The following is a 17,210-nucleotide window of genomic DNA, read 5'->3' as shown; positions in this document are numbered from 1 at the left end:
TACTGCTAACATGTACTCTACATTGGAGAGGAGGGTGGAGTGTTTTTATTCCCTAGTTTGAATTTATGGACACGTCTCTGAATGCTATCAACAGAACCTCCCGAATCAGTCATTGGTAATTTTATTTTATAACACACATAAAACCAGATCTATTTAAAGCAGTTTAATTCAGATGTGTTTCATAGCCTGCATTTTCACTTCCTAGAACTTTAATAATGTTCATTTATACCCTAACGGGGAGCATGAATAAGCTTTGCGAGCTACAGGAAAGTTTATCATTGTTTTTATATTGTCAACCTCAACTGACAACATGCAGTGTCCAGCCCCAAGAATCACAATGAAATACTGTACAAACATTGGTCAGGAATTTCATTTTTACCATTACAATTAAAGATTTATCTTTGACCACAAATGTTCAAAAGATCTGTCATTGTTGCATAATCACATTTAAGTATATTTAATTATATTAAATATAACATATACTTTGTCTTCATAAATACTAAATTAGTGTTAGAGATAGGCCACTGTAGAGTTTTAAAAAGAGATTAGTTTCAATATCAAGTGTAAAGGGAATATAGGGTTGAATTAAAATATATTCAAGATTATCACTGCTATCACTTGTTCGAGTAAGTGCACAGTAAGGCCAGGGAAAGTTTAGATTTGATTTCAGTTGTTTAGATAGATAGATACTTTATTGATCCCGTGAGGGAAATTGCAGTGCAACAGCAGCTTAACACACACAACACAGCCACAGTGTAACGAATTATATACTAATAGTACAATACATACAATACAATTATCAGTGAGAAAAAGGTTATGGAATGCAGTTCTGAATAAATGAATTGACAAACGTACTAATTTTCCTTTCATTGCTTTAAATCTAGTGAGACAGCCCAGGTGCTGATATGATTAGAGGGTCCAGGTCTTTATTTCCAGTGGAGAAGAATTGACTGTCTTGTTGATTTTCTCTTTGAAAGTGTAAATGTTGGAGTCACCTTCACCGCAGTCCCAGGGTCAGTCAGAGTTTCCAGCTCTGATCCAGCCCAAAGACTAAGGGCTCTCTCTCTGGGACTATATATTTCCGGGTCTTTCAGTCTGCCTTCGCTCAGCATTGATCTTCGGATGTCCTGAAACCCGCCTAGCACCAGGTCGCCCCATGAGGGCATAGGTTTCTATACGGCATTTTCTGAACAGCTGAGCCCGGGCTAACCCTCGTCTCACCGCTACGCATAGGGTCTTTTGCTCTCCTGCCTCTCCACAGTTCGTCCTCTCCGACATCCGTGACACTTAACATCCACCTCCCAGTAGTACCCCGACACAGTCCCCTCTGGCTTCTAGCCCAGGATATAGGGCTCTTTATCAAACTGCTCTGGGGTGTCAGTGAGATTCTGACGCTGCTCTGTCCACCTCGCTGATCTGCCATCTTCTGACACCCTCAGGTAGGGGTTCATTGTGTCCTGATCCAGGGTCACTGTCAAAGGGGGCAGGAGGAGAGAAACAAGGAGACAATGTTAGTGCAAACACCTCCTCAACCAGTTAAGGTAAATTAAACCCTAACTCCTAATCTCAGTCACCTCACTGATCTACAATCGTCTGATGCGCTCAGATAGGGGTTCACGGTGTTTTTATCTAGCATCACTGTCATTGGAGACACAAGAAGAGAAACAAGCACAAAATGTTGTACAAAGTGAGAGGCTTTTAGTGTGTGAAATAAAATCCCAATCCTAACTCTGTCTTCCTCACTGATCTGCCATCTCCTGACACAGTCAGGTAGGGGTTTAGAGAATGTAGCACAAAGTGCAAGAGACTTTCCCAGTCTCCATTTCTGGACCACATAAAAGAAACAAAAATTTCCAGTCTTCCACAATACAATACTTATGTGCTTATTCAGTGTGAATTTCAGAATCAATGCATAACATTTCTGAAAATACAGTATTTACTTCAATCTACATAATAACTAAAACTGATTATAACAAAAATACCTGCCATGGCATGTCTCACTGAAATATTTGAAAGAGTTAAGGTAGTGTTAATACAATGAACAGACTTTTCACTTTACCAAAACTTGTGAAATTCTTTTCTTTAGACTTTTTAATTAAATATTTTATTGGGGATTTCTGTAAAGCAGTTGGGAACATTCCGAGAAGAGAAATTGTGTTGTAAACTAAAATAATTTTTAGCAATATGTATGTATTGTACACACTGATGAATTGGAAAATACTGTATTTTAATGTATCTCATTCAAAGGATATCAGGTCTCAAATGATATACAGGACTTAACTTTAACTGCTTATGCCAATGCATACTGTAGATGCCTCTCCTTTATTTTATTGCATAAATTCATTTTAAGTAGTTTGGGGATTAAATTAACTCTATACAGATAAATTAATATCCTTCTAGTTCAATAGGATCTCTGATTGTTCATCAAAATGCTGCATTTGAATAACAGCCCTGTCATACCTAGACAGGAGGCACTGGATTTACTTCTTTGCCTATCAGATCAGACACTATGAAGGGATTTAATTATTTTTTAAGAAATGTGCAAAGTGAAACTTCGGATCCAAATTAAAAAGATTCCTTAAAGCACTACCTCAAAAAAACCTGAGTGCACATTATCAGTATATTTAAGATGAAAGACCTCAAATGAAAAGTGGTGTGGAACAGTTCCTTTCATGATACAACATGGCAGACAGCACAGTACCTTTGGCAAGCTGTAGATGTTTAGGCTGCTGTTCATGTTCATACACAAAAGACATCATTGATGGATTTATACCTTTTCTTAAATGTATAATGATAGCATGTCCAGAGGGGCTGGGCAGACAGGTGACCTTGGACCCCTAGAGGTTTATTTTTTCTCCTTACTCAGGAGTTTTTGGTTCCTCTCCTCCATTGTCTCCTGGTCTTTTCTGTTCTGTATTCATAACAGGTATGGTCACTTGCATTGTTTGTCACGACTATAGTCCCCCCTCCTTAAGGGTGCTCCAGCCCTTTCACTAAAGACTTCATTCCCTGCACCTGTTTCCCATTCCCAGCCCACCTTAAAAGCCAGGCGCTGACGCTCTTCCGGGCTCTGCATCTGATTTCCGTATCGTGCGAGTCCGGGACCTGGAAGCGCCTGGTCCCGTTAAGGTTTTAACCTCCGTTCCCGTTCCTGTTCCCCGTCCGCCGGTTCCGACCCGGTCTTCGTGGTTTTTATTCCGAGTTCTGATGGATCTCCTGGTTTTGGACTTACCTTCGTGTTTTGGATACTCTATGGATTATTCTTTGGGATTGTTCGCCTCGGCCACACCTCCCCCGTGCACCAGCGCACCTTGGACACGCCCCCCTGTCTTCAGCCCCGTTTTCCTGCATGACGTTTCCCCAGTGTTCCCCCACTTCGTCGGATTGTGTCGTCCGCATAGGGTCCGGAAAGAACTGTTCGTTACATTGTTAAGTGCCTTGGGGGAACCTTGTTGTGAAAGGTGCTATATAAAAATAAATTGAATTGAATTGAATATTCCGCTCTTTTCCTCTCTACAAGTACAAATACACAGAGTATTTCATATTCTGTCTCCGTTTTTGTATTTCTGGTGTTTAAATAAAAACTTTTTTTTAAAGCCCACCGTGCACTATTCCATCCGGGTACTATGGAGGCCTCACTGGCGGAAATGGGATTCTATAATAATTAGTGTAATTAATTTGATTTTTATCAGGGCATTGTACAAGACAAGTCTTCAGGCCTATAGATCCTATGATCCTGTACTATTTATGAATATAGTGTAACGGAACGGCCGATATACAGGTTGTACGACCTGGTTGCAGTGTGGTGATGGCACCACCCTCCCCTGCGCATAACAGGTTTGCTGACCGCAGAGGCTAAAGAAAGTTTTCTTTAGCTCAGCTGGCAAGACCCGGGTTCGAGCCAATGCAGTGAGAGCACAAGCCCTAGAACCCGAATCCGTTGCAATAACAAAAGGATAGACAATGAAATGTTGGCTATTTCGAAGTCGCAAATGTGAGATATGAAGTCGCAAATGTAAGATATGAAGTCGCTATTCTGAGATACTAAGTCGGAATTCTGAGATATAAAGTCGGAATTCTGAGTTACTAAGTCGCAATTCTGAGATACCATAGCGCGTTTTTTTTTACTCCCTGGAAAAACAATTTTTTCCAATGAAAATGGAGAATTCTCTCCGTCCCTGCCAGTCACACAATGTTTGCCTGAAATAGACAATTCCCGACCCATGCCTGGCAGGAATTAAGATAAGAAAGTGAAAGTGTATTTAGGCGACTCCATTTTACACAAAGACGAAGCCTTCAAGGACGTAAGAGATTTGTTTTCTATAAAACGGTTATTTTCTTGTCTTTCCGTCTTTTATCCTGCATCTTTTGTTGTCTCTTGGCATTCTTGGTATTGAAAAGGTACAGTAGATTTTGCAAGGTAGCTGGTGGGTGGCTCTGGATACACACGGTGCCGGCGTACTGTAGCACCAATCTGCCAGGACACCTTTATTATCAAGATCAGGTCTTTGGAGAAAAAAAAACTGCGGACTTCTTCGTTACCTGGACTATCAATGCATCACAAATTTAGCTGATATTTCGGAAAGTATCGAAAATATTTCACGATTGATAAGCAGTTCTGTGACTTGCCAAGACATTCTGTTTGAGAATGAGAGAATGAGTGCAAACGGTCTGTCTGGTGGTTATCATTGCTATACCCAAGAACTAATTGTGATATATCTGATCCGTTTCCTTCCGCTTATTGCTATTTTTAATCAAAATACTAATTCAAATTGGCTAATACTTTTATCCTGGGTGACTTATATTTGTACACGTTTGTACTACTTTGCAGTGTGCGGGATCTGTGTCCACAATCCCAATCAGACATTCACACCCATATCAGTTTGCTTAACTACACTCTATTAAAATACTGATTTTAACATGACAAGATGTATCTTATAGGACGTTTATTTGTAAGTAAAACGGGTTTTACGAAGCTCTGTAATTCCCTGAGGTCTCTCAGTCAACACCTCTCAGCCCCGAGCGCGCACTATTGTCGAGTTAAAAAAAACATTTTTATAAACCGTGAGACGCGTCTGATATTCAGCGATTTCTCACATCTTTATGGATGTTTTAGGATCCGATGGTAAACCAAAGTAAAAAGCCAGGCTTCGGTACACTTATTTAAAATGTGACGCTGTTTGTAAAAACAAGTCATGAATAATGTCGCTCCATGGAGGACTGCTCCAGTTTTCAACCCCTCTGCCACCTTCGACCCCAAACCGAAAATATCCAGTAAACTTCATACAGATCCCCACACCTGCTGCCTCCTGTTCCAGCTTAATCATTTGCTTAATTAAAGCCTTAGCTGAACTTAGTCGATTAATTCGGCTTCGTTTGCTCATAAAAAGGTTGATATCTTAAGTTGGTAATGAAGCGCGCTAGTTAAAAGACGGTTTCAAGACGTTTAAGGACTGTAAACATTTCAGATGTCAGAACCCGATGAATATGTACAGTATGAGCTGAGTACAGTCGGCTCACAATTTACGCAGGGGTAAGGGAGGTGCGTAAAGCCAAATTCGCGAATTGTGACAAGAATAACAGGTCTAAGGAAAAGCAATGAAAACCTTGTTGAGTATAGACTTTTAAAGTTCCCAAGGCTTTGCCCAGCACTTAAATCCGCTTTCGTAAAATACTGTAATTTCACTTTTTCATGATAGATAAAGGTGTATTTTGTCGAATAATAGTTTTGTCCTGGGGCACACTTCCAGAATAAAACAGAAGACCCTCTCAAATTACTCTCCCCTTGTCATTCATTTGCAGTATTCTCTATTAGAGTTCCAAGAGCTTTGCCGCAGTACTAAAAAACACTGCACAAAAACTTCACTTTTTCTCGATGGGTACAGGGGTACTTCATTGAAATATTAATAGTTTTGTCTCGGAGCACAATTCCAGGAATAAGGAGTAGCCTCTCAAAAGAAATGTACCTGCGTCTGGTATGACTTAATTTCCCTTCTTACGTGAAGTACAGTATTTGTTTGATTTTAATACAATTTAGAGCATTTTCCTTTTTTATTCATAATTTGCTATTTTTGCTTTTTGTTTAACATGAAATTGAAAACGTTACAGATGCTCTATTATAATATATACCTGTATGTGGCAAAAACAATTATAATCAAATGTTTTTATTTTGAGACACATTATCATTGTATAATACTAATAATAATAATAATTAAAAATACTGTACACATTTTGCCTGATTTCAGCTTTATATTTGTTTTGATATTGCTTCATATGACAATTGTTTAAATAATGTTTATTTCTGTCATCATTTGATTTATTTCATTAGTATACAATAATATTCCTATTAACTGTTTTTTTCTAATGTGTATTTTTATATAATACATATAATATTGAAGGCCAAGTCAATAGCATTTATTAAACTGTACTCACATTAACATATTTCTGGGGTTATTTGAAAACAGAGTTTAAACTACAGGCTACCACAGGGAGAGAATGCCTAGCCCAGAGTAAAACCCAGGGCACAAGAGCTCAGGTCACAAGAGCCTGCTATTCACTGTGTTAAAGTTTAATTTATTTTTTAAGTATTTGAAAGTGTGAAATTTGTGAAATCTTGGCCTTGTCTCTTCAGATAAAGAATAGGCTACTGAGTCTATTTTATTCTGTGACAGACTGAGAACAGCAGTAGTTTGTCCAGCTATTGGAGTCAAAGATAAAGAGAACAACTGTATCTTCTTTGTCAGGTGCAAGATGGGGAACTTCCTCCGGTTTTGTGCTGAATTGCTTTTTCTGCTTTCCCTCTCACAAGCACTTGAGACAGGTAAGTGTGGGACAGCTCTGTGCCACTGAGTTCACTTGAACCCAGGATGAGTTACAAATACAGAGTTAAGGCAACATCAGAAGGAGACAGTGAAGAAAACACATGTAAGAAAAGAAATGAGAGATATAGGGTGATGGGGTTTTTAATTTACTGTAACAATCAGATACAGCTGTTTGCTACTGCTTGGTCATGGCCCATAAAGATTATCAGAAGTATTTAATAACATGGAATTCTAATTGAATTAGTATGCCTTGTAACCTTAACCAAGCACAAAAGTCCATCTGACTGACTGTCTGACAGTGGATAGTTCTGATGGGATATGATGCAATCTGTAGCCTATTCCAGAAGTACATGGTCCAAACTGTGATACATCCTGAATATGACACCAGTCAAAACCACAGGTCACAAGTACTTCACAAACATGAGCAGATTTGCATACAGTATGCACTAATACACATTTGCATAGCTACTCAATGCAGAAGTATACACATGCACAATGGGTGTTAATCAAAAGGTTAATGTCCACTGTGAAGCCATAGAGGTATGCCCATCAGTTTTGGTGGAGGATGTGGACATAGGTTGTGGTCTGGGAAACAGTACACTATTTTTAGCTGTTAAGTGATAGCGGAAGTGAAAAAAATAGTGTGATTTTATTTACAGTGAGGGGAAAATCTAAACCCACAACAACCAAACCAAAATCCTAAGTTCTTTTCTGAACTCCTACCTGAACTTCTTGAAGTCTCTAACTAACATGGTTGAGCAGTTAAACTGCTTACTGGCCTCAAACAAAACTGGCGTCACTAACGTATCTTCCCAAAAACCTCTGCTTCCTGCTTTCAATCACCTGACCGATTGTCTTCCTGGAGCTGGTCAGGTGACTGAGGGCAGCAGCTCATTCAGTCACACCACAGTACATGACACTACTACATGTACAACATGAACACACCTTCCTGCTCTTTTCCTCTGCAGGGCAGGTTAAGGTCGTGGTCCCATCATCCTCCATGCTTGCCATTAAGGGCAGCAGCATTGTCCTCCCCTGTCACCTCGAACCTGAGACCAGTGCTGCAGGCATGGAGGTGAGGTGGTTCAAGGGCAGCTTCATAGACTTTCTCTACCTGCACAAGAATGGGAAGGAGACAGTAGGATCGGTCTATAAGGGAAGAGTCAGCCTGGTCCATCCGGATCTGGAGAAAGGCAACGTTTCCCTGTTGCTGAAAGACATTACAGCTTCAGATGAAGGAATCTACACGTGTCACGTCAGCCCTGGGCAGTATTTTGATGAGCGATCACTGAACATGCTGGTCAGAGGTGAGTTTAGACCTTGGATTCTTCTTTTTTCCTGAAAAGCATAATAATAATAAGAAAATATATAGCACCTTTATGGAAGTGCAGCAGAGGTTAGACAATGACGCAGACAGACACTAATTAAGTAAAAGCCTTTCTGAACACCATGTGTTCTGTGAAACGGGGAAGGTAATGCAGACAGGCACCGTGTCAGTACTGACCTCCTCTCTTTGGAACCTTGTTCACAGGACAGAACACAGTCATCCCAAATATGACTTCAGCTTGCTGGTTCAATGCATGGTATTCTGATGAACAAAAACAAAGTTCTAAGCCTGTAACTGTAAGAAAAACTATCTATATCCCCTGTTTTGCAGAGCGTGTGTTTGAATGCAGCCATCCTGTGAGACTGTACCTCTCTGTTATCGTGATTCCTGCAGTACTGGCTCTATTCTGCTTCTGGGCTGCTTTGCTTTATGCTCAAAGAAAGAATCAAGGTACTGTATCATCAGACGCGGTGTACTGGTGTACTGCCAGGCCCTGTAACACCAGGAGACTGAGGTCACTCTTCTAGACTGGAGTTAGAGTACGTTGTAGGTCGACCTGCAGGAGCAAACACAGCAGATTCACTCAGTCAAGGGTTTGTTCCCACTGTTGTTCAAGGCTTTTCATGAAACAGCTTCAAGTTTTGTCACAACAGATTTTCTCTGTTTCAGATGCCCAGAAGAAACTTAAGGAATATGGTAAGTTTCAAAAGTTTGCTTTCTCTATGCAGTGCCATCAAATGGGAATAAACACACTAATGACTAACGACTTTGACCTCTTGACTGTGGGAATGGTAAAAGCCTTTTGTTAAATAGAAATCTGGAAAATAACTAAGAAAATTAAGAAAGTTAAGATTAGTGTCTGTGTCTGTGTCTGTGCATGCCTTGCGCCCATTGCTTGCTGGGATAGGCTCCAGCTCCTCCCATGACCCTGCGCTTAATGGGCTACGTACTGTAAATATATTCTACATTTTCCTGCTACACTTGTTATATAAACTTTGCTAAACTAGATATAAACATGGTTAAAATGTATTCTGAGGCACACTGTATAAATTGTCTCACTCACTGTCGTTTGATACTGTTGTAATGCAAAATGTTTTAACATCTGTTCTGATTTTAGATAACATTTTATGAAAAAGATCAATTTTTAAACTATGCCACATAAAACCAATACGGTCTTATTGTTTGATTTTTGCTTAATATTATAGACCGTGTGGAAAAAGAATTGCACAGCCTCCAAAAAGGTAAATTGTATTATTGATCACATTTCGTATTGCAGAATGAGCATGCCTGGGGGTCACAGCTGTAGAGTGACCTCTGTGGCAGGGGGACCCCCTCACAGTCTTTTTGCTGTCCAGGTGTGGACACACAGTGCTGTTCCCTCTCCTGTCTCTTCCAGTGTCTGGAAGTCTTCCTGTAATGGAACACGTAAGGGTTTTATTCCGTGCTGAAAAGAGAACAGAAGAAACACAATGTTGAGCCCACTGAAGAAGGCTCCACAGCCTTTCTTCTCTTCTCTTTTCAGCAGGGAATAAACGTTTTCTTGTGCCTTTGCTGCCTGCGCATGCTGATGCAGCCACCTACTTGAATGTCTTCCTGTAATGAACTGTTGGTGAACATGCATTTCAAGAACGTAAATGCAGATATATAATGTTTAAATATATATATTCAACCATTTGCAAATAAATAACTTATCCTAGTTACACTACATCTTAATTATTATTCTAACTAATTCGAATTATTATCTTCTAATTTAGAAGTGTTCTAACTTCTAAATTAAGCTGAAAAAAATTATAGTTTAGATTATATTAATTTAATGAGTAAGTTGTAAAATAGTTTACCATGTAAATATTACTTGAAATACAATAAACAAATACCTCTATTATGTGGTATTGTTTATGAATGTTATTAGCATTAATAACAATTGCAAAACAACTATACTATTGTAATGTACACACTATACTGTATAATATGAACTGGGCTTTGGGGATGTTATCATATTTATGCAAAAGCCATAAATAATAATGAAAACATGGAAATATTTTTTCTTATTTGCAGTTCATGGGAATCAGACAGATCTGTTAGGTATGTATGTAATATTCACGAACAACTCCTTTTTTAATTGTTTATTGTTTCCACCTGACATCAAGACCTCCTGTAAGGGTGAGGGATATTCCATAAAGCTGTGCTGTAGATGAAGGTGGCTCACAGTTTGTTTTCAATTGTTGTGTTGATATAAATGTCATATCTAGCCCTGAGGAAGAGTCAGGTTTACAGAACATTGTTCCTGCAAAGAGAAATGATGACAAAAGCCCTTCCCAGAGGATCCCAACTCTATTTGTCCAAGAAAATCAGAGAGATAAAGAGTTGAAGGGACAGTATGCCCAGTCTCTGATCTCATCAGTCCCTCCAACCCCAGAAATCCCATCATTCTCAGTGATTAATTCAAACCCATCTGTACTTCCTACCCAGAAGCCCCTGCTTTCCAGAGCTGGGTCCTTGCTTTTGACTACAAACACACTTCCTGTTCTGCAGTAAAGCAGGTAGCTCACACTTTACCCCCAGAGGAAACTCTGCAGTTTAATGGGATGTGCTTGTGCTCATGTTCTGGTACTTGGAAGTCTAAACAGAATTGCATGTTTTGAGATTAATTTATACAGGCTTCTTGTTTCTTTCCTTCACAGATGCTGTAAGACAAATCCCAAACTCAGGTAACTATTTCTAACATGTTTGTTTTTGTTTGGTCTTTATGGGTGTGTCAAAGTCAAAGAAATATATTTATGTTTTCAATATAAAACTCTGTATTTAATTTTTAAGTTGATAGTACTTCACATTCTGACTTCAATATGAAATGTGATACTGTGCCATTGTCACTTAGTTTTGATTTTGTTTTGAGATTTACCTAACATGTCAAAATAATACAATTTCACAGCTGTTTTAAATGAAAAATACCCAATACGTACGTATAGGGCTGTATTGTGATGAATATAATTGGTGTCAGACAGCTTTCCCTTTGGTAATGCTTTCCACTATGAGATCAGAGCACCTGTGATGCTGCAGCTATAGTTTTAATCCTAATACTGAGCCATGTGGAGTACCTGCTGCACCTGCTCTGTACTGCAAGAGATCAAACATCTGTAACAACCTGACAAGTTAAGATTGACACATCATAAACAACAGTATGCATTGATTAGGTGAACAAATATTGTTAGAATAACTTATATCTGTACTGTACTAATCTTTCATTATAAATTGAGCTTCAGAAACCAGCCAATTTCTACTATAGGAATGACTGAACTATCATTCTTTATTAGTGCATTAGAAATAGTTTCATCTTTATACTTTCACCGACATTGAATTTATCTGATATGCTCAGAAAATCTTGCCAAGTCTTGATACATATTATTCAATATGGCATCAAATTGAGAGTGTTTTATGAATAAACATTTTTTTTTGTCTCTAGTTTGGAACAGGATTTGTGAATCTAAAGGTACCATTTTCTTTTTATATTCACCTTGTTTTTTGTCTTGCTCAATTATTTGTTGGGTTGTGCATTATAGCTGACTCATAATGCAGTTAATTGTAAAACAAGTAGTAAATACATTCTTTAAAAGTAATGATTATTGATTGGTTATAGGGTATCAGAGATTGCTGCTATTTAACTGAAATTAAATCATTCAGGACTGAAACATTTTAAACCAAGGTCTATGAAAATGCACCGCTAGTAGGAACACTGCTGTCTCATCCAAACTCAATACACTGCACTGCTCATTTAATCACCTTGTACATTAATCTAAACCATTGTAACAGATCCCACTTTGACAGTAGCTTAGGAAGGGAAATTAATTGGTCCAGGGAACCACCCCAGTGTTACAACCCCTAGTAGTCGACCTTCCATCTGCACGTGTGACTCTACATCACAATACTGTAGCAGTGGAAGCTCCTCACCCAGTCGATTCCATTTAGCCAGTCTCTCTCGTTACCCGTCTTCTTCCTTATCAGTGACTCAACACAGAAACAACTGAGGCTGCTACTAAGTAAGAAAAGTCCTAACCTTCCATTCAATCATAACCATTTTATACAAATGCCCCCCCCATTGGATCTCATCCTGAGATCTTCCAAACTGACAGTGAGGCTCAGGTTAGACAAACTGTGGATCCTAGTGGGCACTTTTATAGAGAGCTGGTTTCCACAGCTGCTGTCAGTTCCTGGTGAGAATGTGGAGTATGTATCCCTGGGACTGTAGCAATGCCGCCCTCTGGTGGTTCAACCCCACACCTACAGTCCCAAAACCTCCACCCCTCTACAGCCATGTCATGCACTATAACACAAAGTGTATTTTACTTGCAGAATTTATTCAGCTTATTCTTTTTCTCTGTAGTGGACGTGACTCTGGATCCTGAAACAGCACAGGCCACCCTCAGTGTTTCTGAAGGTGGAAAGACTGTGACACTGGGAGAGAAGCAGGCTGTCTCTGTGTCTGAAGGTGGAAAGACTGTGACACTGGGAGAGAAGCAGGCTGTCTCAGAAAGTACAAGGAGATTTGAGCAAGGTCTCTGTGTCCTGGGTAGGAATGTCTTCACCTCAGGGAGACACTACTGGGAGGTGGAGGTGGGGGAGAAGACTCACTGGAGTGTAGGAGTCGCCAAAGGATCTGCTAAGAGGAGTGGGGAAGTAATCATTCACAGTGAAAGAGGATTCTGGGCTTTGAAACTGAGTGATGAAAAGTTTTGTGCTGCTACAAACCCCGACACTATCCTCCCCCTGAGCCTGAAGCCCAGGAAACTGGGGGTGTATCTGGATTATGAGGGGGGGCAGGTCTCCTTTTACAATGTGGAAGCCAGAGTTCACATTTACACTTTCTCTGACTTCTTCACTGAGGGGATCCATCCTTTCTTTGGCGCTGAAAAACAGTGCAGAAAACCCCTCACCATCTCTCCTGTAGACAGAGAGGCAGCTTCTGACCAGCCATGGGCTCAGATTAAAGCACAAATAGAGGCCTTGGACAAGAAGAGTCCTGAAGCAGCAGAAACAGACGCACGTCAGACACATCAGGAGAAAGACAAGAAGAAAGAGAAAGAAGGGAAGAGCAGTGAGGCTCCTCCTGAAACCCCAGTCCAGACTGCAGACTATAAAAACCCGACGTTCAGTTACAAGAATGAGTGTCAGTCTGAGGAAACAGCAGCACCTCCAGCGCTGGAGGACAATCCTGAAGCCTCAAGCCCAGCTGGACCAGGAGGAACAGGCACAGCAGAGGAGAAGGACACAGAGCAGAAGAGCAGAGACCCTCCATGTGAAGAGACAGCCCTGCTGGTGAAGAGGGGGTCTGGAGGACCTGCAGGAGGTGAAACAGGAGAGTCAGGTACAACACCAACTGGAAAGGAGAAATCAAAAGTAGGAAAATTTTCTGTTTTCAAAAAAATCTGATTGATGTGTTATGCGGAGGTTATTCAAGGTATTATAGGGACTGTGGTCATAAACCCATTTTGTTTCTCTTTTTTTAAGTATAAACTAACATACTGTATTTCAAAATTAAAATGAAGTATACTGTATGAGCTTATTTTCATAACTCATAAATTAGCACACTGAGTGCAGTCAGAAATTATATTTGAACCAGCGTATCCCAGACTCCTCTGAGCTCCCACACAAGGAGGAGACAAACACTCCCAGTGCAGGTTTATCTCAGATAGATCAGTTTCCTTCTTGACTGGATCACTGCATATCTGACAAACTCCACACAGTTTCACTAATACTAGACAACTGTAAAGAACAGTGTATGTTCTTGGAAATAACATTAATGCTCATGAAGGATGTTTGGAAAGTTAACTGATTTCAAGCTTGTCCAGCTTCTGTCCTGTCAAAACTGTGATGGCTTGTGGTTTGTGAGTTTTCTTTTTCAGTATTGTGTGATGGTTTTATTCTGAATGGACAATGGTGCCTCACAAAGACATTTTAGTTATCAAAATGGCTGAGAGGAAATTGGCCAGATTTGCTATTGCATGTACTGGAATTCCATGCTTTGCTCCCATTTCTTGCCCTGATGGGCTCTGGCTCCCCCGCGACCCTGAATCAGAAGAAGCTGTGATGGATTGATGGATGTTTTATAAATAAAGTGATATAGACATATTGCAGTGTCTGTGTATGATTTGTTAAGGCTTTACAGTTAATGGACAGGTGTAAGTACTGCTAACATGTACTCTACATTGGAGAGGAGGGTGGAGTGTTTTTATTCCCTAGTTCGAATTTATGGACACGTCCCTGACTGCTATCAACAGAACCTTCCCGAATCAGTCATTGGTAATATTATTTTATAACACACATACAACCAGATCTATTTAAATCAGTTTAATTCAGATGTGTTTCATAGCCTGCATTTTCACTTCCTAGAACTGCTCTTTAATTATGTTCATTTATACCCTAACGGGGAGCATAAATAAGCTTTGTGAGCTACAGGAAAGTTTATCATTGTTTTTATATTGTCAACCTCAACTGACAACATGCAGTGTCCAGCCCCAAGAATCACAATGAAATACTGTACAAACATTGGTCAGGAATTTCATTTTTACCATTACAATTAAAGATTTCTCTTTGACCACAAATGTTCAAAAGATCTGTCATTGTTGCATAATCACATTTAAGTATATTTAATTATATTAAATCTAACATATACTTTGTCTTCATAAATACTAAATTAGTGTTAGAGATAGGCCACTGTAGAGTTTTAAAAAGAGATTAGTTTCAAGATCAAGTGTAAAGGGAATATAGGGTTGAATTAAAATATATTCAAGATTATCACTGCTATCACTTGTTCGAGTAAGTGCACAGTAAGGCCAGTGAAATTTTAGATTTGATTTCAGTTGTTTATCAGTGAGAAAAAGGTTATGGAATGCAGTTCTGAATAAATGAATTGACAAATGTACTAATTTTCCTTTCATTGCTGTAATTCTAGTCAGACAGCCCAGGTGCTGATATGATTAGAGGGTCTAGGTCTTTATTTCCAGTGGAGAAGAATTGACTGTCTTGTTGATTTTCTCTTTGAAAGTGTAAATGTTGGAGTGATCTACAGCATTGTAGAAGGAGAGTCATCTCTCTGTAGTCCACATGGACCCCTACTCTCCTGGTAATGCTCATCACCTTCACCGCAGTCCCAGGGTCAGTCAGAGTTTCCAGCTCTGATCCAGCCCAAAGACTAAGGGCTCTCTCTCTGGGACTATATATTTCCGGGTCTTTCAGTCTGCCTTCGCTCAGCATTGATGTTCGGATGTCCTGAAACCCGCCTAGCACCAGGTCGCCCCATGAGGGCATAGGTTTCTATACGGCATTTCCTGAACAGCTGAGCCCGGGCTAACCCCCGTCTCACCGCTACGCATAGGGTCTTTTGCTCTCCTGCCTCTCCACAGTCCGTCCTCTCCGACATCCGTGACACTTAACATCCACCTCCCAGTAGTACCCCGACACAGTCCCCTCTGGCTTCTAGCCCAGGATATACGGCTCTTTATCAAACCGCTCTGGGGTGTCAGTGAGATTCTGGCGCTGCTCTGTCCACCTCACTGATCTGCCATCTTCTGACACCCTCAGGTAGGGGTTCACTGTGTCCTGATCCAGGGTCACTGTCAAAGGGGGCAGGAGGAGAGAAACAAGGAGACAATGTTAGTGCAAACACCTCCTCAACCAGTTAAGGTAAATTAAACCCTAACTCCTAATCTCAATCACCTCACTGATCTACAATCGTCTGATGCGCTCAGATAGGGGTTCACGGTGTTTTTATCTAGCATCACTGTCATTGGAGACACAAGAAGAGAAACAAGCAGAAAATGTTGTACAAAGTGAGAAGCTTTTAGTAAGTGAAATAAAATCCCAATCCTAACTCTGTCTGATCTGCCATCTCCTGACACAGTCAGGTAGGGGTTTAGAGAATGTAGCACAAAGTGCAAGAGACTTTCCCAATTTCCATTTCTGGACCACATAAAAGAAACAAAAATTTCCAGTCTTCCACAATACAATACTTATGTGCTTATTCAGTGTGAATTTCAGATTCAATGCATAACATTTCTGAAAATACAGTATTTACGTCAATCTACATAATAACTAAAACTGATTATAACAAAAATACCTGCCATGGCATGTCTCACTGAAATATTTGAAAGAGATAAGGCAGTGTTAATACAATGAACAGACTTTTCACTTTGCCAAAACTTGTGAAATTCTTTTCTTTAGACTTTTTAATTAAATATTTTATTGGGGATTTCTGTAAAGCAGTTGGGTACATTCCGAGAAGAACATTTGTGTTGTAAACTAAAATAATTTTTAGCAATATATAAGTCTTGTACACACTGATGATTTGGAAAATACTGTATTTTAATGTATCTCCTTCAAAGGATATCAGGTCTCAAATGTTATACAGGACTTAACGACTTTAACTGTTTGATTTTCCGGAGCAATGTCAATGCATACTGTAGATGCCTCTCCTTTATTTTATTACATAAAATCATTTTAAGTAGTTTTGGGATTAAATTTTATTTATACAGGTAAATTAGTATCCATCTACTTCAATAGGATCACTGATTATTCATCAAAATGCTGCTTTTGAATAACAGCGCTGTCAGACAACATGTCAGACAGCACAGTACCTTTGGCAAGCTGTAGATGTTTAGGCTGCTGTTCATGTTCATACACAGAAGACATCATTGATGGATGTATACCTTTTTTTAATTGTATAATGATAGCATGTCCAGAGGGGCCCCCTAGAGGTTTATTTTTCTCCTTACTCAGGAGTTTTTGATTTGTCTCCTCTGTTGTCTTCTGGTCTTTTCTGTTCTGTATTCACATGTATGGTCACTTGTTTTGTTAAGTGCCTTGGGGCAACCTTGTTATAAAATGCACTATATAAAAATAAATTGAATTGAATATTCTGCTCTTTTCCTCTCTACAAATACAAATACACAGAGTCAACAACAGCACAATAAAACATGTCAGATGGCCATCCTGATGATGGCCATTTCCACACAAAAGAAATCTTGTTTAAGAGTCCGAAATCCTTATATTAGGTAAAAGTGCACAGCTGT

At 39.6% G+C, this 17,210-nt stretch overlaps 1 protein-coding gene across 3 annotated transcripts; it reads left to right on the top strand.

Moving 5' to 3' along the window:
- The first annotated feature begins 3,934 nt into the window (after window positions 1-3,934).
- LOC148660038 (butyrophilin subfamily 2 member A2-like) lies at window positions 3,935-14,271 on the top strand. 3 transcript variants are annotated; one of them, XM_088637636.1, is made up of 11 exons: window positions 3,935-4,015; window positions 6,744-6,820; window positions 7,790-8,128; window positions 8,479-8,598; window positions 8,818-8,844; window positions 9,354-9,389; window positions 10,204-10,230; window positions 10,830-10,856; window positions 11,609-11,635; window positions 12,527-12,580; window positions 12,632-14,271. In XM_088637636.1, exons 1-11 carry the CDS (start codon window positions 4,002-4,004, stop codon window positions 13,570-13,572), a joined length of 1,689 nt encoding a protein of 562 aa, XP_088493762.1. In that variant the 5' UTR covers window positions 3,935-4,001; the 3' UTR covers window positions 13,573-14,271. The 3 variants fall into 3 exon arrangements, with proteins under 3 accessions (XP_088493762.1, XP_088493760.1, XP_088493761.1); XM_088637634.1 differs by having other exon boundaries at window positions 12,527-14,271; XM_088637635.1 differs by lacking the exon at window positions 3,935-4,015 and adding an exon at window positions 4,202-4,304 and having other exon boundaries at window positions 12,527-14,271.
- The last annotated feature ends 2,939 nt before the right edge of the window (window positions 14,272-17,210 follow it).

The sequence above is a fragment of the Lepisosteus platostomus genome, chromosome 6 (genome assembly GCF_059453375.1).
Source record: "Lepisosteus platostomus isolate fLepPlt1 chromosome 6, fLepPlt1.hap1, whole genome shotgun sequence".
Classification (NCBI taxonomy): Eukaryota; Metazoa; Chordata; class Actinopteri; order Semionotiformes; family Lepisosteidae; genus Lepisosteus; species Lepisosteus platostomus.
This window is presented reverse-complemented; position numbering and strand designations above follow the sequence as displayed.

Excerpts from the sequence above, each read along its gene's own strand:
- LOC148660038 (XM_088637634.1), top strand. Across the intron at positions 10,231-10,829 it reads GAATCAGACAGATCTGTTAG|ATGCTGTAAGACAAATCCCA; the intron begins GTATGTATGTAA and ends TTTCCTTCACAG. Across the intron at positions 10,857-11,608 it reads AAGACAAATCCCAAACTCAG|TTTGGAACAGGATTTGTGAA; the intron begins GTAACTATTTCT and ends TTTTGTCTCTAG.